This window comes from Labrus mixtus, chromosome 8 (assembly GCF_963584025.1).
Source record: "Labrus mixtus chromosome 8, fLabMix1.1, whole genome shotgun sequence".
NCBI classification, from domain to species: Eukaryota; Metazoa; Chordata; class Actinopteri; order Labriformes; family Labridae; genus Labrus; species Labrus mixtus.
Genome location: NC_083619.1, coordinates 31,259,166 through 31,286,089, shown reverse-complemented (window position 1 = coordinate 31,286,089; position 26,924 = coordinate 31,259,166). Strand labels below are relative to the sequence as shown.

The window sequence follows — 26,924 nt, the reverse complement described above, 5'->3', positions numbered from 1 at the left end:
TTTACCTGTTCTTTAATATAACAATGAGTAAGGTCTTTTACCTGTTCTTTAATATAACAATGAGTAAGGTCTTTTACCTGTTCTTTAATATAACAATGAGTAAGGTCTTTTACCTGTTCTTTAATATAACAACGAGTAAGGTCTTTTACCTGTTCTTTAATATAACAATGAGTCAGGTCTTTAATATGACAATGAGTAAGGTCGTTTAACTTTTAATATAACAATGAGTAAGGTCTTTTACCTGTTCTTTAATATAAGAATGAGTAAGGTATTTTACTATTTAATACAACAATGTGTAAGGTCTTTTACCTTTTAATAGAACAATGAGTAAGGTCTTTTACCTATTCTTTAATATAACAATGAGTAAGGTCTTTAATATAACAATGATTAAGGTCTTTTACCTTTTAATATAACAATGAGTAAGGTCTTTTACCTTTTAATATAACAATGAGTAAGGTCTTTTACCTTTTAATATAACAATGAGTAAGGTCTTTTACCTTTTAATATAACAATGAGTAAGGTCTTTTACCTGTTCTTTAATATAAGAATGAGTAAGGTCTTTTACTATTTAATATAACAATGTGTAAGGTCTTTTACCTTTTAATAGAACAATGAGTAAGGTCTTTTACCTATTCTTTAATATAACAATGAGTAAGGTCTTTAATATAACAATGATTAAGGTCTTTTACCTTTTAATATAACAATGAGTAAGGTCTTTTACCTTTTAATATAACAATGATTAAGGTCTTTTACCTTTTAATATAACAATGATTAAGGTCTTTTAACTTTTAATATAACAATGAGTAAGGTCTTTTACCTGTTCTTTAATATAAGAATGAGTAAGGTCTTTTACTATTTAATATAACAATGTGTAAGGTCTTTTACCTTTTAATAGAACAATGAGTAAGGTCTTTTACCTATTCTTTAATATAACAATGGGTAAGGTCTTTAATATAACAATGATTAAGGTCTTTTACCTTTTAATATAACAATGAGTAAGGTCTTTTACCTTTTAATATAACAATGAGTAAGGTCTTTTACCTTTTAATATAACAATGAGTAAGGTCTTTTACCTTTTAATATAACAATGAGTAAGGTCTTTTACCTATTCTTTAATATAACAATGAGAAAGGTCTTTCAACTTTTAATATAACAATGAGTAAGGTCTTTTACCTTTTAATATAACAATGAGTAAGGTCTTTTACCTTTTAATATAACAATGAGTAAGGTCTTTTACCTATTCTTTAATATAACAATGAGTAAGGTCTTTAATATAACAATGATTAAGGTCTTTTACCTGTTCTTTAATATAACAATGAGTAAGGTCTTTTACCTGTTCTTTAATATAACAATGAGAAAGGCCTTTTACCTTTTAATATAACAATGAGTGAGGTCTTTTACCTGTTCTTTAATATAACAATGAGTAAGGTCTTTTACCTGTTCTTTAATATAACAATGAGTAAGGTCTTTTACCTGTTCTTTAATATAACAATGAGTAAGGTCTTTTACCTGTTCTTTAATATAACAATGAGTAAGGTCTTTTACCTGTTCTTTAATATAACAACGAGTAAGGTCTTTTACCTGTTCTTTAATATAACAATGAGTCAGGTCTTTAATATGACAATGAGTAAGGTCGTTTAACTTTTAATATAACAATGAGTAAGGTCTTTTACCTGTTCTTTAATATAAGAATGAGTAAGGTCTTTTACTATTTAATACAACAATGTGTAAGGTCTTTTACCTTTTAATAGAACAATGAGTAAGGTCTTTTACCTATTCTTTAATATAACAATGAGTAAGGTCTTTAATATAACAATGATTAAGGTCTTTTACCTTTTAATATAACAATGAGTAAGGTCTTTTACCTTTTAATATAACAATGAGTAAGGTCTTTTACCTTTTAATATAACAATGAGTAAGGTCTTTTACCTGTTCTTTAATATAAGAATGAGTAAGGTCTTTTACTATTTAATATAACAATGTGTAAGGTCTTTTACCTTTTAATAGAACAATGAGTAAGGTCTTTTACCTATTCTTTAATATAACAATGAGTAAGGTCTTTAATATAACAATGATTAAGGTCTTTTACCTTTTAATATAACAATGAGTAAGGTCTTTTACCTTTTAATATAACAATGATTAAGGTCTTTTACCTTTTAATATAACAATGATTAAGGTCTTTTAACTTTTAATATAACAATGAGTAAGGTCTTTTACCTGTTCTTTAATATAAGAATGAGTAAGGTCTTTTACTATTTAATATAACAATGTGTAAGGTCTTTTACCTTTTAATAGAACAATGAGTAAGGTCTTTTACCTATTCTTTAATATAACAATGGGTAAGGTCTTTAATATAACAATGATTAAGGTCTTTTACCTTTTAATATAACAATGAGTAAGGTCTTTTACCTTTTAATATAACAATGAGTAAGGTCTTTTACCTTTTAATATAACAATGAGTAAGGTCTTTTACCTTTTAATATAACAATGAGTAAGGTCTTTTACCTATTCTTTAATATAACAATGAGAAAGGTCTTTCAACTTTTAATATAACAATGAGTAAGGTCTTTTACCTTTTAATATAACAATGAGTAAGGTCTTTTACCTTTTAATATAACAATGAGTAAGGTCTTTTACCTATTCTTTAATATAACAATGAGTAAGGTCTTTAATATAACAATGATTAAGGTCTTTTACCTGTTCTTTAATATAACAATGAGTAAGGTCTTTTACCTGTTCTTTAATATAACAATGAGAAAGGCCTTTTACCTTTTAATATAACAATGAGTGAGGTCTTTTACCTGTTCTTTAATATAACAATGAGTAAGGTCTTTTACCTGTTCTTTAATATAACAATGAGTAAGGTCTTTTACCTGTTCTTTAATATAACAATGAGTAAGGTCTTTTACCTGTTCTTTAATATAACAATGAGTAAGGTCTTTTACCTGTTCTTTAATATAACAACGAGTAAGGTCTTTTACCTGTTCTTTAATATAACAATGAGTCAGGTCTTTAATATGACAATGAGTAAGGTCGTTTAACTTTTAATATAACAATGAGTAAGGTCTTTTACCTGTTCTTTAATATAAGAATGAGTAAGGTCTTTTACTATTTAATACAACAATGTGTAAGGTCTTTTACCTTTTAATAGAACAATGAGTAAGGTCTTTTACCTATTCTTTAATATAACAATGAGTAAGGTCTTTAATATAACAATGATTAAGGTCTTTTACCTTTTAATATAACAATGAGTAAGGTCTTTTACCTTTTAATATAACAATGAGTAAGGTCTTTTACCTTTTAATATAACAATGAGTAAGGTCTTTTACCTGTTCTTTAATATAAGAATGAGTAAGGTCTTTTACTATTTAATATAACAATGTGTAAGGTCTTTTACCTTTTAATAGAACAATGAGTAAGGTCTTTTACCTATTCTTTAATATAACAATGAGTAAGGTCTTTAATATAACAATGATTAAGGTCTTTTACCTTTTAATATAACAATGAGTAAGGTCTTTTACCTTTTAATATAACAATGATTAAGGTCTTTTACCTTTTAATATAACAATGATTAAGGTCTTTTAACTTTTAATATAACAATGAGTAAGGTCTTTTACCTGTTCTTTAATATAAGAATGAGTAAGGTCTTTTACTATTTAATATAACAATGTGTAAGGTCTTTTACCTTTTAATAGAACAATGAGTAAGGTCTTTTACCTATTCTTTAATATAACAATGAGTAAGGTCTTTAATATAACAATGATTAAGGTCTTTTACCTTTTAATATAACAATGAGTAAGGTCTTTTACCTTTTAATATAACAATGAGTAAGGTCTTTTACCTTTTAATATAACAATGAGTAAGGTCTTTTACCTTTTAATATAACAATGAGTAAGGTCTTTTACCTATTCTTTAATATAACAATGAGAAAGGTCTTTCAACTTTTAATATAACAATGAGTAAGGTCTTTTACCTTTTAATATAACAATGAGTAAGGTCTTTTACCTTTTAATATAACAATGAGTAAGGTCTTTTACCTTTTAATATAACAATGAGTAAGGTCTTTTACCTATTCTTTAATATAACAATGAGTAAGGTCTTTAATATAACAATGATTAAGGTCTTTTAACTTTTAATATAACAATGAGTAAGGTCTTTTACCTATTCTTTAATATAACAATGAGTAAGGTCTTTAATATAACAATGATTAAGGTCTTTTACCTTTTAATATAACAATGAGTAAGGTATTTTACCTTTTAATATAACAATGAGTAAGGTCTTTTACCTTTTAATATAACAATGAGTAAGGTCTTTTACCTTTTAATATAACAATGAGTAAGGTCTTTTACCTATTCTTTAATATAACAATGAGAAAGGTCTTTCAACTTTTAATATAACAATGAGTAAGGTCTTTTACCTTTTAATATAACAATGAGTAAGGTCTTTTACCTTTTAATATAACAATGAGTAAGGTCTTTTACCTATTCTTTAATATAACAATGAGTAAGGTCTTTAATATAACAATGATTAAGGTCTTTTAACTTTTAATATAACAATGAGTAAGGTCTTTTACCTTTTCTTTAATATAACAATGAGTAAGGTCTTTTACCTTTTAATATAACAATGAATAAGGTCTTTTACCTTTTAATATAACAATGAGTAAGGTATTTTTACCTGTTCTTTAATATAACAATGAGTAAGTTCTTTTACCTGTTCTTTAATATAACAATGAGTAAGTTATTTTACCTGTTCTTTAATATAACAGTGAGTAAGGTATTTTACCTGTTCTTTAATATAACAATGAGTAAGGTCTTTTACCTTTTAATATAACAATGAGTAAAGTATTTTACCTGTTCTTCAATATAACAATGAGTAAGGTCTTTAATATAACAATGAGTAAGGTCTTTAATATAACAATGAGTAAGGTCTTTAATATAACAATGAGTAAGGTCTTTAATACAACAATGAGTAAGGTCTTTAATATAACAATGAGTCAGGTCTTTAATATAACAATGAGTAAGGTCTTTTACCTGTTCTTTAATATAACAATGAGTAAGGTATTGTACCTGTTCTTTAATATAACAATGAGTAAGGTCTTTTACCTGTTCTTTAATATAACAATGAGTAAGGTATTTTACCTGTTCTTCAATATAACAATGAGTAAGGTATTTTACCTGTTCTTTAATATAACAATGAGTCAGGTCTTTAATATAACAATGAGTAAGGTCTTTAATATAACAATGAGTAAGGTCTTTAATATAACCATGAGTAAGGTCTTTTACCTTTTAATATAACAATGAGTAAAGTATTTTACCTGTTCTTTAATATAACAATGAGTAAGGTATTGTACCTGTTCTTCAATATAACAATGAGTAAGGTCTTTAATATAACAATGAGTAAGGTCTTTAATATAACAATGAGTAAGGTCTTTAATATAACAATGAGTAAGGTCTTTAATACAACAATGAGTAAGGTCTTTAATATAACAATGATTCAGGTCTTTAATATAACAATGAGTAAGGTCTTTTACCTGTTCTTTAATATAACAATGGGTAAGGTATTTTACCTGTTCTTTGATATAACGATGAGTAAGGTCTTTTACCTTTTAATATAATAATGAGTGAGGTCTTTTACTTGTTCTTTAATATAACAATGAGTAAGGTATTTTACCTTTTAATATAATAATGAGTGAGGTCTTTTACCTGTTCTTTAATATAACAATGAGAAAGGCCTTTTACCTTTTAATGTAACAATGAGTGAGGTCTTTTACCTGTTCTTTAATATAACAATGAGTAAGGTCTTTTACCTGTTCTTTAATATAACAATGAGTAAGGTCTTTTACCTGTTCTTTAATATAACAATGAGTAAGGTCTTTTACCTGTTCTTTAATATAACAATGAGTAAGGTCTTTTACCTGTTCTTTAATATAACAACGAGTAAGGTCTTTTACCTGTTCTTTAATATAACAATGAGTCAGGTCTTTAATATGACAATGAGTAAGGTCGTTTAACTTTTAATATAACAATGAGTAAGGTCTTTTACCTGTTCTTTAATATAAGAATGAGTAAGGTATTTTACTATTTAATACAACAATGTGTAAGGTCTTTTACCTTTTAATAGAACAATGAGTAAGGTCTTTTACCTATTCTTTAATATAACAATGAGTAAGGTCTTTAATATAACAATGATTAAGGTCTTTTACCTTTTAATATAACAATGAGTAAGGTCTTTTACCTTTTAATATAACAATGAGTAAGGTCTTTTACCTTTTAATATAACAATGAGTAAGGTCTTTTACCTGTTCTTTAATATAAGAATGAGTAAGGTCTTTTACTATTTAATATAACAATGTGTAAGGTCTTTTACCTTTTAATAGAACAATGAGTAAGGTCTTTTACCTATTCTTTAATATAACAATGAGTAAGGTCTTTAATATAACAATGATTAAGGTCTTTTACCTTTTAATATAACAATGAGTAAGGTCTTTTACCTTTTAATATAACAATGATTAAGGTCTTTTACCTTTTAATATAACAATGATTAAGGTCTTTTAACTTTTAATATAACAATGAGTAAGGTCTTTTACCTGTTCTTTAATATAAGAATGAGTAAGGTCTTTTACTATTTAATATAACAATGTGTAAGGTCTTTTACCTTTTAATAGAACAATGAGTAAGGTCTTTTACCTATTCTTTAATATAACAATGGGTAAGGTCTTTAATATAACAATGATTAAGGTCTTTTACCTTTTAATATAACAATGAGTAAGGTCTTTTACCTTTTAATATAACAATGAGTAAGGTCTTTTACCTTTTAATATAACAATGAGTAAGGTCTTTTACCTTTTAATATAACAATGAGTAAGGTCTTTTACCTATTCTTTAATATAACAATGAGAAAGGTCTTTCAACTTTTAATATAACAATGAGTAAGGTCTTTTACCTTTTAATATAACAATGAGTAAGGTCTTTTACCTTTTAATATAACAATGAGTAAGGTCTTTTACCTATTCTTTAATATAACAATGAGTAAGGTCTTTAATATAACAATGATTAAGGTCTTTTACCTGTTCTTTAATATAACAATGAGTAAGGTCTTTTACCTGTTCTTTAATATAACAATGAGAAAGGCCTTTTACCTTTTAATATAACAATGAGTGAGGTCTTTTACCTGTTCTTTAATATAACAATGAGTAAGGTCTTTTACCTGTTCTTTAATATAACAATGAGTAAGGTCTTTTACCTGTTCTTTAATATAACAATGAGTAAGGTCTTTTACCTGTTCTTTAATATAACAATGAGTAAGGTCTTTTACCTGTTCTTTAATATAACAACGAGTAAGGTCTTTTACCTGTTCTTTAATATAACAATGAGTCAGGTCTTTAATATGACAATGAGTAAGGTCGTTTAACTTTTAATATAACAATGAGTAAGGTCTTTTACCTGTTCTTTAATATAAGAATGAGTAAGGTCTTTTACTATTTAATACAACAATGTGTAAGGTCTTTTACCTTTTAATAGAACAATGAGTAAGGTCTTTTACCTATTCTTTAATATAACAATGAGTAAGGTCTTTAATATAACAATGATTAAGGTCTTTTACCTTTTAATATAACAATGAGTAAGGTCTTTTACCTTTTAATATAACAATGAGTAAGGTCTTTTACCTTTTAATATAACAATGAGTAAGGTCTTTTACCTGTTCTTTAATATAAGAATGAGTAAGGTCTTTTACTATTTAATATAACAATGTGTAAGGTCTTTTACCTTTTAATAGAACAATGAGTAAGGTCTTTTACCTATTCTTTAATATAACAATGAGTAAGGTCTTTAATATAACAATGATTAAGGTCTTTTACCTTTTAATATAACAATGAGTAAGGTCTTTTACCTTTTAATATAACAATGATTAAGGTCTTTTACCTTTTAATATAACAATGATTAAGGTCTTTTAACTTTTAATATAACAATGAGTAAGGTCTTTTACCTGTTCTTTAATATAAGAATGAGTAAGGTCTTTTACTATTTAATATAACAATGTGTAAGGTCTTTTACCTTTTAATAGAACAATGAGTAAGGTCTTTTACCTATTCTTTAATATAACAATGAGTAAGGTCTTTAATATAACAATGATTAAGGTCTTTTACCTTTTAATATAACAATGAGTAAGGTCTTTTACCTTTTAATATAACAATGAGTAAGGTCTTTTACCTTTTAATATAACAATGAGTAAGGTCTTTTACCTTTTAATATAACAATGAGTAAGGTCTTTTACCTACTCTTTAATATAACAATGAGAAAGGTCTTTCAACTTTTAATATAACAATGAGTAAGGTCTTTTACCTTTTAATATAACAATGAGTAAGGTCTTTTACCTTTTAATATAACAATGAGTAAGGTCTTTTACCTTTTAATATAACAATGAGTAAGGTCTTTTACCTATTCTTTAATATAACAATGAGTAAGGTCTTTAATATAACAATGATTAAGGTCTTTTAACTTTTAATATAACAATGAGTAAGGTCTTTTACCTATTCTTTAATATAACAATGAGTAAGGTCTTTAATATAACAATGATTAAGGTCTTTTACCTTTTAATATAACAATGAGTAAGGTCTTTTACCTTTTAATATAACAATGAGTAAGGTCTTTTACCTTTTAATATAACAATGAGTAAGGTCTTTTACCTTTTAATATGACAATGAGTAAGGTCTTTTACCTATTCTTTAATATAACAATGAGAAAGGTCTTTCAACTTTTAATATAACAATGAGTAAGGTCTTTTACCTTTTAATATAACAATGAGTAAGGTCTTTTACCTTTTAATATAACAATGAGTAAGGTCTTTTACCTATTCTTTAATATAACAATGAGTAAGGTCTTTAATATAACAATGATTAAGGTCTTTTAACTTTTAATATAACAATGAATAAGGTCTTTTACCTTTTAATATAACAATGAGTAAGGTATTTTTACCTGTTCTTTAATATAACAATGAGTAAGTTCTTTTACCTGTTCTTTAATATAACAATGAGTAAGTTATTTTACCTGTTCTTTAATATAACAGTGAGTAAGGTATTTTACCTGTTCTTTAATATAACAATGAGTAAGGTCTTTTACCTTTTAATATAACAATGAGTAAAGTATTTTACCTGTTCTTCAATATAACAATGAGTAAGGTCTTTAATATAACAATGAGTAAGGTCTTTAATATAACAATGAGTAAGGTCTTTAATATAACAATGAGTAAGGTCTTTAATACAACAATGAGTAAGGTCTTTAATATAACAATGAGTCAGGTCTTTAATATAACAATGAGTAAGGTCTTTTACCTGTTCTTTAATATAACAATGGGTAAGGTTTTTTACCTGTTCTTTGATATAACGATGAGTAAGGTCTTTTACCTTTTAATATAATAATGAGTGAGGTCTTTTACCTGTTCTTTAATATAACAATGAGAAAGGTCTTTTACCTGTTCTTTAATATAACAATGAGTAAGGTCTTTTACCTGTTCTTTAATATAACAATGAGTAAGGTCTTTTACCTGTTCTTTAATATAACAATGAGTAAGGTCTTTTACCTGTTCTTTAATATAACAATGAGTAAGGTCTTTTACCTGTTCTTTAATATAACAACGAGTAAGGTCTTTTACCTGTTCTTTAATATAACAATGAGTCAGGTCTTTAATATAACAATGAGTAAGGTCTTTTACCTGTTCTCTAATATAACAATGAGTAAGTTTTTTTTTTACCTTTTAATATAACAATGAGTAAGGTCTTTTACCTGTTCTTTAATATAACAATGAGTAAGGTCTTTTACCTGTTCTTTAATATAACAATGAGTAAGGTCTTTTACCTGTTCTTTAATATACCAATGATTAAGGTCTTTTAACTTTTAATATAACAATGAGTAAGGTCTTTTACCTTTTAATATTACAATGAGTAAGGTCTTTTAGCTGTTCTTCAGTATAACAACGAGTAAGGTCTTTTACCTGTTCTTTAATATAACAATGAGTCAGGTCTTTAATATAACAATGAGTCAGGTCTTTTACCTTTTAATATAACAATGAGTGAGATCTTTTACCTGTTCTTTAATATAACAATGAGTAAGGTCTTTTACCTGTTCTTTAATATAACAATGAGTCAGGTCATTAATATAACAATGAGTCAGGTCTTTTACCTTTTAATATAACAATGAGTGAGGTCTTTTACCTGTTCTTTAATATAACAACGAGTAAGGTCTTTTACCTGTTCTTTAATATAACAATGAGTGAGGTCTTTTACCTTTTAATATAATAATGAGTAAGGTCTTTTACCTTTCAATATAACAATGAGTAAGGTCTTTTAGCTGTTCTTTAATATAACAATGAGTAAGGTCTTTTACCTTTTAATATAACAATGAGTAAGGTCTTTTACCTGTTCTTTGAAATAACAATGAGTAAGGTCTTTTACATGATCTTTAATATAACAATGAGTAAGGTCTTTTACCTTTTAATATAACAATGAGAAAAGGTCTTTTATCTGTTCTGTAATATAACAATGAGTACCTCCCACAGTACATTTAGAGTCTGTACCACGAGCAGTCCTGATAACTGAAGGCTCTACCTCCCATAGTACTTCAGAGGCCGTAGGTAGCACGAGTAGGTCCGATAACTGAAGGCTCTACCTCCCATAGTACATTTAGAGACTGTACCACGAGCAGGCCTGATAACTGAAGGCTCTACCTCCAATAGTACATTTAGAGACTGTAGGTACCACGAGCAGGTCTGATAACTGAAGGCTCTACCTCCCATGGACCATTTAGAGACAGTAGGTACCACTAACAGGCCTGATAACTGAAGGCTCTACCTCCCATCGTACTTTAGAGACCGTAGGTACCACGAGCAGGCCTGATAACTGAAGGCTTTACCTCCCATAGTACATTTAGAGACTGGACCATGAGCAGGCCTGATTACTGAAGGTTCTACCTCCAATATTCCATTTAGAGACTCTACCACGAGCAGGCCTGATAACTGAAGGCTCTACCTCCCATAGTACATTTAGAGACTGTAGGTACCACGAACAGGTCTGATAACTGAAGGCTCTACCTCCTAAAGTACATGTAGAGACTGTAGGTACCACGGGCAGGCCTGATAACTGAAGGCACTACCTCCAATAGTATATTTAGAGACTGTAGGTACCACGAGCAGGCCTGATAACTGAAGGCTTTACCTCCCATAGTACATTTAGAGACTGTACCACGAGCAGGCCCGATAACTGAAGGCTTTACCTCCCATTGTACTTTAGAGACCGTAGGTCCCACGAACAGGTCTCATAACTGAAGGCTCTACCTCCCATCGTACTTTAGAGACCGCAGGTACCACGAGCAGGCCTGATAACTGAAGGCTCTACCTCCCATAGTACATTTAGAGACCGTAGGTACCATGGGCAGGCCTGATAACTGAAGGCACTACCTCCAATAGTATATTTAGAGACTGTAGGTACCACGAGCAGGCCTGATAACTGAAGGCTTTACCTCCCATAGTACATTTAGAGACTGTACCACGAGCAGGCCCGATAACTGAAGGCTTTACCTCCCATTGTACTTTAGAGACCGTAGGTCCCACGAACAGGTCTCATAACTGAAGGCTCTACCTCCCATCGTACTTTAGAGACCGCAGGTACCACGAGCAGGTCCGATAACTGAAGGCTCTACCTCCTAAAGTACATTTAGAGACTGTAGGTACCATGGGCAGGCCTGATAACTGAAGGCTCTCCCTCCCATAGTACATTTAGAGACTGTACCACGAGCAGGCCTGATTACTGAAGGTTCTACCTCCAATAATACATTTAGAGACTCTACCACGAGCAGGCCTGATAACTGAAGGCTTTACCTCCCATAGTACATTTAGAGACTGTAGGTACCACGAGCAGGTCTGATAACTGAAGGCTCTACCTCCCATAGTACATTTAGAGACTGTACCACGAGCAGGCCTGATAACTGAAGGCTCTACCTCCTAAAGTACATGTAGAGACTGTAGGTACCACGGGCAGGCCCGATAACTGAAGGCTCTACCTCCAATAGTACATTTAGAGACTGTACCACGAGCAGGCCCGATAACTGAAGGCTTTACCTCCCATAGTACTTTAGAGACCGTAGGTCCCACGAGCAGGTCTGATAACTGAAGGTTCTACCTCCCATATTACATTTCGAGACCGTAGGTACCACGAGCAGGCCTGATAACTGAAGGCTCTACCTCCCATAGTACATTTAGAGACCGTAGGTACCATGGGCAGGTCCGATAACTGAAGGCTCTACCTCCTAAAGTACATTTAGAGGCTGTAGGTACCACGAGCAGGCCTGATAACTGAAGGCTCTACCTCCCATAGTACATTTAGAGACTGTACCACGGGCAGGCCTGATAACTGAAGGCTCTACCTCCCATAGTACATTTAGAGACTGTAGGTACCACGAGCAGTCCTGATAACTGAAGGCTCTACCTCCCATAACACTTTAGAGGCCGTAGGTCCCACGAGCAGGTCCGATAACTGAAGGCTCTACCTCCTAAAGTACATTTAGAGACTGTAGGTACCACGGGCAGGCCTGATAACTGAAGGCACTACCTCCAATAGTACATTTAGAGACTGTACCACGAGCAGGCCTGATTACTGAAGGTTCTACCTCCAATAGTACATTTAGAGACTCTACCACGAGCAGGCCTGATAACTGAAGGCTCTACCTCCCATAGTACATTTAGAGACTGTACCACGAGCAGGCCCGATAACTGAAGGCTCTACCTCCCATAGTACTTTAGAGACTGTAGGTACCACGAGCAGGCCTGATTACTGAAGGTTCTACCTCCAATATTCCATTTAGAGACTCTACCACGAGCAGGCCTGATAACTGAAGGCTCTACCTCCCATAGTACATTTAGAGACTGTAGGTACCACGAACAGGTCTGATAACTGAAGGCTCTACCTCCTAAAGTACATGTAGAGACTGTAGGTACCACGGGCAGGCCTGATAACTGAAGGCACTACCTCCAATAGTATATTTAGAGACTGTAGGTACCACGAGCAGTTCTGATAACTGAAGGCTTTACCTCCCATAGTACTTTAGAGACCGTAGGTCCCACGAGCAGGTCTGATAACTGAAGGTTCTACCTCCCATAGTACATTTCGAGACCGTAGGTACCACGAGCAGGTCTGATAACTGAAGGCTCTACCTTCCATAGTACATTTAGAGACTACCACGAGCAGGTCTGATAACTGAAGGCTCTACCTCTCATAGAACATTTAGAGACTGTACCACGAGCAGGCCCGATAACTGAAGGCTTTACCTCCCATTGTACTTTAGAGACCGTAGGTCCCACGAACAGGTCTCATAACTGAAGGCTCTACCTCCCATCGTACTTTAGAGACCGTAGGTACCACGAGCAGGCCTGATAACTGAAGGCTCTACCTCCCATAGTACATTTAGAGACCGTAGGTACCATGGGCAGGTCCGATAACTGAAGGCTCTACCTCCTAAAGTACATTTAGAGACTGTAGGCACCATGGGCAGGCCTGATAACTGAAGGCTCTCCCTCCCATAGTACATTTAGAGACTGTACCACGAGCAGGCCTGATTACTGAAGGTTCTACCTCCAATAATACATTTAGAGACTCTACCACGAGCAGGCCTGATAACTGAAGGCTTTACCTCCCATAGTACATTTAGAGACTGTAGGTACCACGAGCAGGTCTGATAACTGAAGGCTCTACCTCCCATAGTACATTTAGAGACTGTACCACGAGCAGGCCTGATAACTGAAGGCTCTACCTCCTAAAGTACATGTAGAGACTGTAGGTACCACGGGCAGGCCCGATAACTGAAGGCTCTACCTCCAATAGTACATTTAGAGACTGTACCACGAGCAGGCCCGATAACTGAAGGCTTTACCTCCCATAGTACTTTAGAGACCGTAGGTCCCACGAGCAGGTCTGATAACTGAAGGTTCTACCTCCCATAGTACATTTCGAGACCGTAGGTACCACGAGCAGGCCTGATAACTGAAGGCTCTACCTCCCATAGTACATTTAGAGACCGTAGGTACCATGGGCAGGTCCGATAACTGAAGGCTCTACCTCCTAAAGTACATTTAGAGGCTGTAGGTACCACGAGCAGGCCTGATAACTGAAGGCTCTACCTCCCATAGTACATTTAGAGACTGTACCACGGGCAGGCCTGATAACTGAAGGCTCTACCTCCCATAGTACATTTAGAGACTGTAGGTACCACGAGCAGTCCTGATAACTGAAGGCTCTACCTCCCATAACACTTTAGAGGCCGTAGGTCCCACGAGCAGGTCCGATAACTGAAGGCTCTACCTCCTAAAGTACATTTAGAGACTGTACCACGAGCAGGCCTGATTACTGAAGGTTCTACCTCCAATAGTACATTTAGAGACTCTACCACGAGCAGGCCTGATAACTGAAGGCTCTACCTCCCATAGTACATTTAGAGACTGTACCACGAGCAGGCCCGATAACTGAAGGCTCTACCTCCCATAGTACTTTAGAGACTGTAGGTACCACGAGCATGCCTGAAAACTGAAGGCTCTACCTCCCATAGTACATTTAGAGACTGTACCACAAGCAGGCCTGATTACTGAATGTTCTACCTCCAATAGTACATTTAGAGACTGTACCACAAGCAGGCCTGATTACTGAATGTTCTACCTCCAATAGTACATTTAGAGACTCTACCACGAGCAGGCCTGATAACTGAAGGCTTTACCTCCCATAGTACATTTAGAGACTGTACCACGAGCAGGCCCGATAACTGAAGGCTCTACCTCCAATAGTACATTTAGAGACTGTAGGTACCACGAGCATGCCTGAAAACTGAAGGCTCTACCTCCAATAGTACATTTAGAGACCGTAGGTACCACGAGCAGGTCTCATAACTGAAGGCTCTACCTCCCATCGTATTTTAGAGGCTGTAGGTACCACGAGCAGATCCGATAACTGAAGGCTCTACCTCCTAAAGTACATTTAGAGACTGTAGGTACCACGAGCAGGCCTGATAACTGAAGGCACTACCTCCAATAGTACATTTAGAGACTGTAGGTACCACGAGCATGCCTGATAACTGAAGGCTCTACCTCCCATAGTACATTTAGAGACCGTAGGTACCACGAGCAGGTCTCATAACTGAAGGCTCTACCTCCCATCGTACTTTAGAGACCGTAGGTACCACGAGCAGGCCTGATAACTGAAGGCTCTACCTCCCATAGCACTTTAGAGGCCGTAGGTACCACGGGCAGGCCTGATAACTGAAGGCACTACCTCCAATAGTACATTTAGAGACTGTAGGTACTACGAGCAGACCTGATAACTGAAGGCTCTACCTCCAATAGTACATTTAGAGACTGTAGGTACCACTAGTAGGCCTGCATTCTGGGACTGTAATGTTCTCGAGGGGCAGTACAGCACTAGTAGCTCCTTAAGATAAGATGGTGCCTGGCCATTTAGAGCTTTGTAAGTGAGAAGAAGGATCTTGAATTCTATTCTATACTGTATAGGGAGCCAGTGCAGAGAAGCCAAGACAGGAGTAATGTGGTCCCTTTTCCTAGTTCTAGTCAGTACATGAGCTGCAGCATTCTGGACCAGTTGAAGAGTCTTTAGAGACTTACCAGAGCACCTTGACAAAAGAGAATTACAATAATCCAACCTGGAGGTAACGAATGCATTGATGAAGAATCTGAGAAAGGCGGACTTTTCTCCTTCAGAAGAATGATACTGCTGTTGAGCTTCTTGATCTGGAGGTCTAAGTTCAAAGTCTAACCAAGGTCCTCAAGAAAACTGGCCAGAGAGGCGTAGTGATGTCATCATTCTTAAAATATCTGTGAGCGTGTGTGACGATCTGTTCTGAGCTCCCCATCTGCTGTTTGCAGGACTAAAATTATATCAATAAACTTGTCTTTTCAGTCTAAAAATTTATTTCACACCAACAGAGTTTCTCCTCCACGTGAGGTGACGATGATTCTACTTTGAGTCATCAGCGTGTGTGGTGTGTGTGTGTGTGTGTGTGTGTGTGTGTGTGTGTGTGTGTGTGGTGAGAATGAATCAGGGACACTCTTCCTCCTCTTCCCTCCTTCCACCTCCTCTTCTGTCGTGACGTTCTTTCAGGAGAAAACACCACAAACAGTCCTGAGATATTCTGAGAGAGTACTCACTGTGTGTGTGTGTGTGTGTGTGTGTGTGTGTGTGTGTGTGTGTGTGTGTGTGTGACTCACAGGGAAATACCTCTGTGGATGGAGGGAGGGATTAAACATGCAGAGAGGTATAATTACAGAGCAGAGAGGGAGAGTAGACTGACCCTGCACACATTCAGCTCAGACCGGAACCATCAGGACCAGAACCACCAGGACCAGAACCACCAGGACCAAACTATTCTGACATCATGTGCCCTTTTTCCGTGTTCTTCTTTCTGGCTATGGGTCTTCTGGTTGATGCCTCTCCGACAGTCTCTCCGGCTTTGGAGGTGGATGTAAAGTCTCGGCTCCAGGAGAGGGCGCCGTCCTCGGATTGTCCATCATGCTCTTTGTCTCACATGAGGAGGAACTCGTCTACTTTGGGAGGACAGAATGACATGGTGGAGGCAGTGAAACGTCACATTCTGAACATGCTGCACCTGAGCACTCGGCCCAATCTGACACAGCCAGTCCCTCGTGCTGCAATGCTCAACGCCATCAAGAAACTCCATGTGGGCCGTGTTGCTGAAGATGGCAGCGTGGAGATCCAGGAAGGCCAGGGCACAACAATATCCCCTGAACCACCATCAGAAATAATCACCTTTGCAGAGCCAGGTGCGATCCAACATTGTTGATCAAATAACACTGACTAAGAAGAAAATAGAAGTTTGATCTCTAATTTAACAGTCTAAAAGAGTCAATGCTACAGAGTCATTAAAATGTTAGAGAGTCATTAAAATGTTATAGAGTCATTAAAATGCTACAGAGTCATTAATATGTTAGAGAGTCAGTTAAATGTTAGAGAGTCAGTTAAAATGTTACAGAGTCATTAAAATGTTAGAGAGTCAGTTAAATGTTAGAGAGTCATTAAAATGTTAGAGAGTCAGATAAATGTTAGAGAGTCATTAAAATGTTAGAGAGTCAGATAAATGTTAGAGAGTCAGTTAAAATGTTAGAGAGTCAGTTAAATGTTATAGAGTCAATTAAATGTTAGAGAGTCAGATAAATGTTAGAGAGTCAGTTAAATGTTAGAGAGTCATTAAAATGTTAGAGAGTCAGTTAAATGTTAGAGAGTCATTAAAATGTTAGAGAGTCAGATAAATGTTAGAGAGTCAGTTAAAATGTTAGAGAGTCAGATAAATGTTAGAGAGTCATTAAAATGTTAGAGAGTCAGATAAATGTTAGAGAGTCAGTTAAAATGTTAGAGAGTCAGTTAAATGTTATAGAGTCAATTAAATGTTATAGAGTCAGATAAATGTTAGAGAGTCAGTTAAATGTTAGAGAGTCAGATAAATGTTAGAGTCATTTAAAATGTTAGAGAGTCATTTAAAATGTTATAGAGTCATTAAAATGTTAGAGAGTCATTAAAATGTTATAGAGTCAATTAAATGTTAGAGAGTCAGATAAATGTTAGAGAGTCAGATAAATGTTAGAGAGTCAGATAAATGTTAGAGAGTCAGTTAAAATGTTAGAGAGTCATTTAAAATGTTATAGAGTCATTAAAATGTTATAGAGTCAATTAAATGTTAGAGAGTCAGATAAATGTTAGAGAGTCAGTTAAATGTTAGAGAGTCAGATAAATGTTAGAGAGTCAGATAAATGTTAGAGAGTCAGTTAAAATGTTAGAGAGTCATTTAAAATGTTATAGAGTCATTAAAATGTTATAGAGTCATTAAAATGTTAGAGAGTCATTAAAATATTATAGAGTCATTAAAATGTTAGAGAGTCATTAAAATGTTAGAGAGTCATTAAAATGTTATAGAGTCATTAAAATGTTAGAGAGTCATTAAAATGTTAGAGAGTCATTAAAATGCTACAGAGTCATTAAAATGTTATAGAGTCATTAAAATGTTAGAGAGTCATTAAAATATTATAGAGTCATTAAAATGTTAGAGAGTCATTAAAATGTTAGATAGTCATTAAAATGCTACAGAGTCATTAAAATGTTATAGAGTCATTAAAATGTTAGAGAGTCATTAAAATATTATAGAGTCATTAAAATGTTAGAGAGTCATTAAAATGTTAGAGAGTCATTAAAATGTTATAGAGTCATTAAAATGTTAGAGAGTCATTAAAATGTTAGAGAGTCATTAAAATGCTACAGAGTCATTAAAATGTTAGAGAGTCATTAAAATGTTAGAGTCATTAAAATGTTAGGGAGTCAGTTAAATGTTAGAGAGTCATTAAAATGTTAGAGAGTCAGTTAAATGTTAGAGAGTCAATTAAATGTTAGAGAGTCAGATAAATGTTAGAGAGTCAGATAAATGTTAGAGAGTCAGTTAAATGTTAGAGAGTCATTTAAAATGTTATAGAGTCATTAAAATGTTATAGAGTCATTAAAATGTTAGAGAGTCATTAAAATGTTAGAGAGTCATTAAAATGTTAGGGAGTCAGTTAAAATGTTAGAGAGTCAGATAAATGTTAGAGAGTCAGTTAAATGTTAAAGAGTCAGATAAATGTTAAAGAGTCATTAAAATGTTAGAGAGTCAGTTAAATTTTAGAGAGTCAGTTAAATTTTAGAGTCAGTTAAATGTTAGAGAGTCAGTTAAATTTTAGAGAGTCAGTTAAATTTTAGAGAGTCAGTTAAATGTTAGAGAGTCAATTAAATTTTAGAGAGTCAGTTAAATTTTAGAGAGTCAGTTAAATTTTAGAGAGTCAGTTAAATTTTAGAGAGTCAGTTAAATGTTAGAGAGTCAATTAAATTTTAGAGAGTCAGTTAAATGTTAGAGAGTCAGTTAAATTTTAGAGAGTCAGTTAAATTTTAGAGTCAGTTAAATGTTAGAGAGTCAGTTAAATTTTAGAGTCAGTTAAATGTTAGAGAGTCAGTTAAATTTTAGAGAGTCAGTTAGATGTTAGAGAGTCAGTTAAATTTTAGAGTCAGTTAAATGTTAGAGAGTCAGTTAAATTTTAGAGAGTCATTTAAATGTTAGAGAGTCAGTTAAATTTTAGAGTCAGTTAAATGTTAGAGAGTCAGTTAAATTTTAGAGTCAGTTAAATGTTAGAGAGTCAGTTAAATTTAAGAGTCAGTTAAATTTTAGAGAGTCAGTTAAATTTTAGAGTCATTTAAATGTTAGAGAGTCAGTTAAATTTAAGAGTCAGTTAAATTTTAGAGAGTCAATTAAATTTTAGAGTCAGTTAAATGTTAGAGTCAATTAAATTTTAGAGTCAGTTAAATGTTAGAGAGTCCGTTAAATTTTAGAGTCAGTTAAATTTTAGAGTCAGTTAAATGTTAGAGAGTCAGTTAAATTTTAGAGTCAGTTAAATTTTAGAGAGTCAGTTACATTTTAGAGTCAGTTAAATTTTAGAGAGTCAGTTAAATTTTAGAGAGTCAGTTAAATTTTAGAGTCAGTTAAATGTTAGAGAGTCAGTTAAATGTTAGAGAGTCAGTTAAATTTTAGAGTCAGTTAAATTTTAGAGAGTCAGTTAAATGTTAGAGAGTCAGTTAAATGTTAGAGAGTCAGTTAAATTTTAGAGAGTCAGTTAAATTTTAGAGAGTCAGTTAAATTTTAGAGTCAGTTAAATGTTAGAGAGTCAGTTACATTTTAGAGAGTCAGTTAAATTTTAGAGTCAGTTAAATTTTAGAGAGTCAGTTAAATGTTAGAGAGTCAGTTAAATGTTAGAGAGTCAGTTAAATTTTAGAGTCATTTAAATGTTAGAGAGTCAGTTACATTTTAGAGTCAGTTAAATTTTAGAGAGTCAGTTAAATTTTAGAGTCAGTTAAATGTTAGAGAGTCAGTTAAATTTTAGAGAGTCAGTTAAATTTTAGAGTCAGTTAAATGTTAGAGAGTCAGTTAAATTTTAGAGAGTCAGTTAAATTTTAGAGTCAGTTAAATGTTAGAGAGTCAGTTAAATGTTAGAGAGTCAGTTAAATTTTAGAGTCAGTTAAATTTTAGAGAGTCAGTTAAATTTTAGAGTCAGTTAAATTTTAGAGAGTCAGTTAAATGTTAGAGAGTCAGTTAAATGTTAGGGAGTCAGTTAAATGTTAGAGAGTCAGTTAAATTTTAGAGAGTCAGTTAAATTTTAGAGAGTCAGTTAAATTTTAGAGTCAGTTAAATGTTAGAGAGTCAGTTAAATGTTAGAGAGTCAGTTAAATTTTAGAGAGTCATTTAAATGTTAGAGAGTCAGTTAAATGTTAGAGAGTCAGTTAAATTTTAGAGAGTCATTTAAATGTTAGAGAGTCAGTTAAATTTTAGAGAGTCAGTTAAATGTTAGAGAGTCAGTTAAATTTTAGAGTCAGTTAAATGTTAGAGAGTCAGTTAAATTTTAGAGTCAGTTAAATGTTAGAGAGTCATTTAAATGTTAGAGAGTCAGTTAAATTTTAGAGTCAGTTAAATGTTAGAGAGTTAGTTAAATTTTAGAGTCAGTTAAATGTTAGAGAGTCAGTTAAATTTTAGAGTCAGTTAAATGTTAGAGAGTCAGTTAAATTTTAGAGTCATTTAAATGTTAGAGAGTCAGTTAAATGTTACAGAGTCATTTAAATGTTAGAGAGTCAGTTAAATTTTAGAGAGTCAGTTAAATGTTAGAGAGTCAGTTAAATTTTAGAGAGTCAGTTAAATGTTAGAGAGTCAGTTAAATTTTAGAGAGTCATTTAAATGTTAGAGAGTCAGTTAAATTTTAGAGAGTCAGTTAAATGTTAGAGAGTCAGTTAAATTTTAGAGAGTCAGTTAAATGTTAGAGAGTCAGTTAAATTTTAGAGAGTCATTAAAATGTTAGAGAGTCAGTTAAATTTTAGAGAGTCAGTTAAATGTTAGAGAGTCATTAAAATGTTAGAGAGTCAGTTAAATTTTAGAGAGTCAGTTAAATGTTAGAGAGTCAGTTAAATGTTAGAGAGTCAGTTAAATTTTAGAGAGTCAGTTAAATGTTAGAGAGTCAGTTAAATTTTAGAGTCAGTTAAATGTTAGAGAGTCAGTTAAATGTTAGAGAGTCAGTTAAATGTTAGAGAGTCAGTTAAATTTTAGAGAGTCAGTTAAATGTTAGAGAGTCAGTTAAATTTTAGAGTCAGTTAAATGTTAGAGAGTCAGTTAAATTTTAGAGTCAGTTAAATGTTAGAGAGTCAGTTAAATTTTAGAGTCAGTTAAATTTAAGAGTCAGTTAAATTTTAGAGAGTCAATTAAATTTTAGAGTCAGTTAAATGTTAGAGAGTCAGTTAAATTTTAGAGTCAGTTAAATGTTAGAGAGTCATTTAAATTTTAGAGTCAGTTAAATGTTAGAGTCAGTTAAATTTTAGAGTCAGTTAAATGTTAGAGAGTCAGTTAAATTTTAGAGAGTCATTTAAATGTTAGAGAGTCAGTTAAATTTAAGAGTCAGTTAAATTTTAGAGAGTCAATTACATTTTAGAGTCAGTTAAATGTTAGAGTCAATTAAATTTTAGAGAGTCATTAAAATTTTAGAGTCAGTTAAATGTTAGAGAGTCAGTTAAATTTTAGAGTCAGTTAAATGTTAGAGAGTCATTTAAATTTTAGAGTCAGTTAAATGTTAGAGAGTCAGTTAAATTTTAGAGTCAGTTAAATGTTAGAGAGTCAGTTAAATTTTAGAGTCAGTTAAATGTTAGAGAGTCAGTTAAATTTTAGAGAGTCATTAAAATGTTAGAGAGTCAGTTAAATTTAAGAGTCATTAAAATGTTAGAGAGTTTGTTAAATTTTAGAGAGTCATTAAAATGTTAGAGAGTCAGTTAAATTTTAGAGTCAGTTAAATTTTAGAGTCAGTTAAATGTTAGAGAGTCAGTTAAATGTTAGAGTCAGTTAAATTTTAGAGAGTCAGTTACATTTTAGAGTCAGTTAAATTTAAGAGTCATTAAAATGTTAGAGAGTCAGTTAAATTTTAGAGAGTCATTAAAATGTTAGAGAGTCAGTTAAATTTTAGAGAGTCAGTTAAATTTTAGAGTCAGTTAAATTTTAGAGAGTCAGTTAAATTTTAGAGAGTCATTAAAATGTTAGAGAGTCAGTTAAATTTTAGAGAGTCAGTTAAATTTTAGAGTCAGTTAAATTTTAGAGTCAGTTAAATGTTAGAGAGTCAGTTAAATGTTAGAGTCAGTTAAATTTTAGAGAGTCATTTAAAATGTTAGAGAGTCAGTTAAATGTTAGAGAGTCAGTTAAATGTTAGAGTCAGTTAAATTTTAGAGAGTCATTTAAATGTTAGAGAGTCAGTTAAATGTTAGAGAGTCAGTTAAATTTTAGTCAGTTAAATTTTAGAGTCAGTTAAATGTTAGAGAGTCAGTTAAATTTTAGAGAGTCATTAAGATGTTAGAGAGTCATTAAAATGTTAGAGAGTCAGTTAAATGTTAGAGAGTCAGTTAAATTTTAGAGTCAAAATTTTAGAGAGTCAGTTAAATTTTAGAGAGTCATTAAGATGTTAGAGAGTCATTAAAATGTTAGAGAGTCAGTTAAATGTTAGAGAGTCAGTTAAATTTTAGAGTCAAAATTTTAGAGAGTCAGTTAAATGTTAGAGAGTCAGTTAAATTTTAGAGTCAAAATTTTAGAGAGTCAGTTAAATTTTAGAGAGTCATTAACATGTTAGAGAGTCAGTTAAATTTTAGAGAGTCAGTTAAATGTTAGAGAGTCAGTTAAATTTTAGAGAGTCAGTTAAATTTTAGAGTCAAAATTTTAGAGAGTCAGTTAAATTTTAGAGAGTCATTAACATGTTAGAGAGTCAGTTAAATTTTAGAGAGTCATTAACATGTTAGAGAGTCAGTTAAGATGTTAAAATATAACATAGTCACAGTTAAAATGTTAAAATGATACTGACTTAGTTAAACGTTACAGACTCATAGTAATCTTGTCGTTGATGTCATACTGTCGTTTCAGTTTGTGTCACTAATCAAATAACCTAGTGGTTATGTCGTTCATTCCATGTGCTATTTGAGGCTAAGGTCCTCACCACAGCGGACATGTGTTGGAATCCGGCCCTGGTCCTTTGATGCATGTCGTCCCACACTCTCTCCTCCCAACATTTCCTGTCTCTCTTCAATTTTCTTATCTAATAAAAGTTTTAAAATGTCCAAAAAATATCTTTAAAAAAATAATAATAAAAGGTTTTCAAACACAAGTACATTCAGAACACACTTAAATACATATATTGATATTTATACTTAACGTGTCAGATAAAACAATGAGCAGGAAGTAGCTCATGACCAATCCTGTTGTCTTTCTGCTTACATAAATGTACAGAATGTCTTTGTGCTATAAATAGTTTTTTCTTTTGATTCAAATTGTCCCTCAAAGGCTCAAATTAGAGGAGGGGGCATACCGAGTGGTCTCAGGCCGTAAATAATCTTTTTATTCAGACAAATCTGGGCCTCAGTAATTATCCTGCAGAGAGACAAAGAGTGTGTGTGTGTGTGTGTGTGTGTGTGTGTTTGACCTTGTTAACAACATTCCCTGTAATCAGGCTTTTCCTTTTTTTAGTGTCACTGCTCACATGGAATATATTTAGAGGCAGTGGCTCCATTCATACCGTTGTCGTAAATTAATTTCTTTGTTCGTTCATTCAAAAGACAGGAAGACAAAACGAGAGGGGGCTTGGTGTCTTTATTGATGAGAAACATTCATTTCAGAGCAAACGCAGCGGGGTCAAATACAAACTGTTGTCTCCATTTAGCATCAAACAGAAGTAACCCTCTTCACCTGCACTTTTTATGATCCTGATTGAAAACAGGTTCTCCAGTGAAAACCGTCAGATCTTTAAAGATTGTTAAAATAACTTAAACCTGGATTACTTTTAATCTAACCCTGAAGCAGGAGCAACGTGTAAATGAAAACCAAACTTTGGTGTCAAAGATCCTGGAGTTCACCAGCACCTGAGAACCAGATCACCATTTCTGAGGGATGTGGCTAATTCCTGCTAACACGCTAACTTCTCTGTGTTTCAGGAGGCTCTCCGACCTCTGTGACCTTTGACATTACAATGGACAGCAGTGACTCGTCTGTGGTTGAACAGGCCAATGTCTGGATCTTCTTCAAGGTGTTGAAGGGAAATCGAGCGAAAGGCAAAGTGATGCTGAGGCTGCTTCTTGAGGATGATAAAGGTGAGGAGGACTGTGTTTTAGAGAAGATGGTGGACGCTCGGCGAAGTGGCTGGCACACCCTGGCCATCTCTCGCCAGGTTCAGAATCTGCTTGAAGGCGGCAGCGGCTCACTCAACCTGGAGGTTTCCTGTCCTCTGTGCGCTGAGGGTGGAGCCTTGCCTGTCCTGGCGACTGGAGCAGGAGGGCGAGATCAGTCTCACCGACCGTTCCTCACTGTGACGATGCGACCTCGAGAGGAGCTCACCCAGCGACGAATCAAACGAGGTCTTGAGTGCGACGGGAAACTTCGCCTTTGCTGCAAACGACAGTTCTACGTGGACTTCAAGGACATCGGATGGAGCGACTGGATCATTGCTCCGTCCGGTTACCATGCCAACTACTGTGAGGGAGACTGTCCGAACCACATGGCAAGTTTCGGCGGCTCGTCCCTGTCCTTCCATTCAATGGTCATCAACCATTATCGCCTGAGGGGCCATGGGCCGTTTCAAAACGTGCGGTCGTGCTGCGTACCCACGAGGCTGCGTGCCATGTCCATGCTGTACTTCAATGAGGAGCAAAAGATAATCAAAAAGGACGTCCAGGACATGATCGTGGACGAGTGTGGCTGCTCGTAACCACGGAGATGCATCAAACAATTCATGCTTTTGAGCAGTTTTTTGTTTAGTTTAGACTCTTTTCCACATTGGAACCACCTGAAGAGCCTATGCAACACGTTCTCGAGTCGGTGTGAGTCATTCCTTACACCGTGTTCTGTTGTTTTATTACATCGTGTTCTGTTGTTTTATTACACCGCGTGTTCTGTTGTTTTATTACACCGTGTTCTGTTGTTTTATTACATCGTGTGTTCTGTTGTTTTATTACATCGTGTTCTGTTGTTTTATTACGCTGTGTTCTGTTGTTTTATTACACCGTGTGTTCTGTTGTTTTATTACACCGTGTTCTGTTGTTTTATTACACCGTGTTCTGTTGTTTTATTACACCGTGTGTTCTGTTGTTTTATTACACCGTGTGTTCTGTTGTTTTATTACACCATGTTCTGTTGTTTTATTACATCGTGTTCTGTTGTTTTATTACACCGCGTGTTCTGTTGTTTTATTACACCGTGTGTTCTGTTGTTTTATTACATCGTGTTCTGTTGTTTTATTACGCTGTGTTCTGTTGTTTTATTACACCGTGTGTTCTGTTGTTTTATTACACCGTGTTCTGTTGTTTTATTACGCTGTGTTCTGTTGTTTTATTACACCGTGTGTTCTGTTGTTTTATTACACCGTGTTCTGTTGTTTTATTACACCGCGTGTTCTGTTGTTTTATTACACCGTGTGTTCTGTTGTTTTATTACATCGTGTTCTGTTGTTTTATTACGCTGTGTTCTGTTGTTTTATTACACCGTGTGTTCTGTTGTTTTATTACACCGTGTTCTGTTGTTTTATTACACCGTGTTCTGTTGTTTTATTACACCGTGTTCTGTTGTTTTATTACACCGTGTGTTCTGTTGTTTTATTACACCGTGTGTTCTGTTGTTTTATTACACCGTGTTCTGTTGTTTTATTACACCGTGTTCTGTTGTTTTATTACACCGTGTGTTCTGTTGTTTTATTACACCGTGTGTTCTGTTGTTTTATTACACCATGTTCTGTTGTTTTATTACACCGTGTGTTCTGTTGTTTTATTACACCATGTTCTGTTGTTTTATTACACCGTGTGTTCTGTTGTTTTATTACACCATGTTCTGTTGTTTTATTACACCGTGTGTTCTGTTGTTTTATTACACCGTGTGTTCTGTTGTTTTATTACACCATGTTCTGTTGTTTTATTACACCGTGTGTTCTGTTGTTTTATTACACCATGTTCTGTTGTTTTATTACACCGTGTGTTCTGTTGTTTTATTACACCATGTTCTGTTGTTTTATTACACCGTGTTCTGTTGTTTTATTACACCGTGTGTTCTGTTGTTTTATTACACCGTGTGTTCTGTTGTTTTATTACACCATGTTCTGTTGTTTTATTACACCGTGTGTTCTGTTGTTTTATTACACCGTGTTCTGTTGTTTTATTACACCGTGTGTTCTGTTGTTTTATTACACCGTGTGTTCTGTTGTTTTATTACACCGTGTTCTGTTGTTTTATTACATCGTGTTCTGTTGTTTTATTACGCTGTGTTCTGTTGTTTTATTACACCGTGTGTTCTGTTGTTTTATTACACCGTGTTCTGTTGTGTTTCATTGTTGAACATACATATTTGATAGAATGGTTCCTTTTCTTACTGAAAGTGAGAAGACTTTTGAGTAATTAGTTCTGATTATCACCTTCAGCCTGAAACACCTTCATGGAGCCGCCGCCCTGTAGGCCCACCACCTGCAGGGAGACGCATTGGGTGCACGCCAAGCCGGATGGCAGGCATAGGTGGATGCCTGGGCATGCTAATCCCAGGCGACCCTGACTAGTTCTCGGGACGTGGAATGTCACCTCTCTGGCGATGAAGGAGCCGGACCTGGTACTGGAGGTAGAGTGCTGCCAGCTAGATATAGTTGGGCTCAACTCAAGGCACAGCCTGCCCGATCATAGATTGGCCATAACAAACACCATGTTCGGGCAGTGATGTGTTTTTGTGTACTTGGATAAGTGTACCTGATACCAGAACACCCTAGGCCAAAGATCGATGATCGACTTTGTTGTTGTTTCATCA

The 26,924-nt window shown here is 33.7% G+C and overlaps 2 protein-coding genes across 2 annotated transcripts in view; both read left to right on the top strand.

Moving 5' to 3' along the window:
- LOC132979657 (ubiquitin-conjugating enzyme E2 variant 3-like) overlaps window positions 1–26,924 on the top strand; it is a 138,264-nt gene that overhangs the window by 6,481 nt on the left and 104,859 nt on the right. The gene's annotated exons all lie outside the window — the stretch shown is intronic.
- Window positions 16,255–24,974, top strand: inhbab (inhibin subunit beta Ab). Its single transcript, XM_061043698.1, has 2 exons — window positions 16,255–16,830; window positions 24,083–24,974. The coding sequence occupies exons 1-2, from the start codon at window positions 16,425–16,427 to the stop codon at window positions 24,850–24,852; spliced, it is 1,176 nt and encodes a 391-aa protein (XP_060899681.1). The 5' UTR covers window positions 16,255–16,424; the 3' UTR covers window positions 24,853–24,974.

Coding starts and splice junctions, on each gene's coding strand:
- inhbab (XM_061043698.1), top strand. CDS start 16,425: ATGTGCCCTTTTTCCGTGTTCTTCTTTCTGGCTATGGGTCTTCTGGTT. Junction 16,831..24,082: donor AATCACCTTTGCAGAGCCAG/GTGCGATCCAAC, acceptor TCTGTGTTTCAG/GAGGCTCTCCGACCTCTGTG.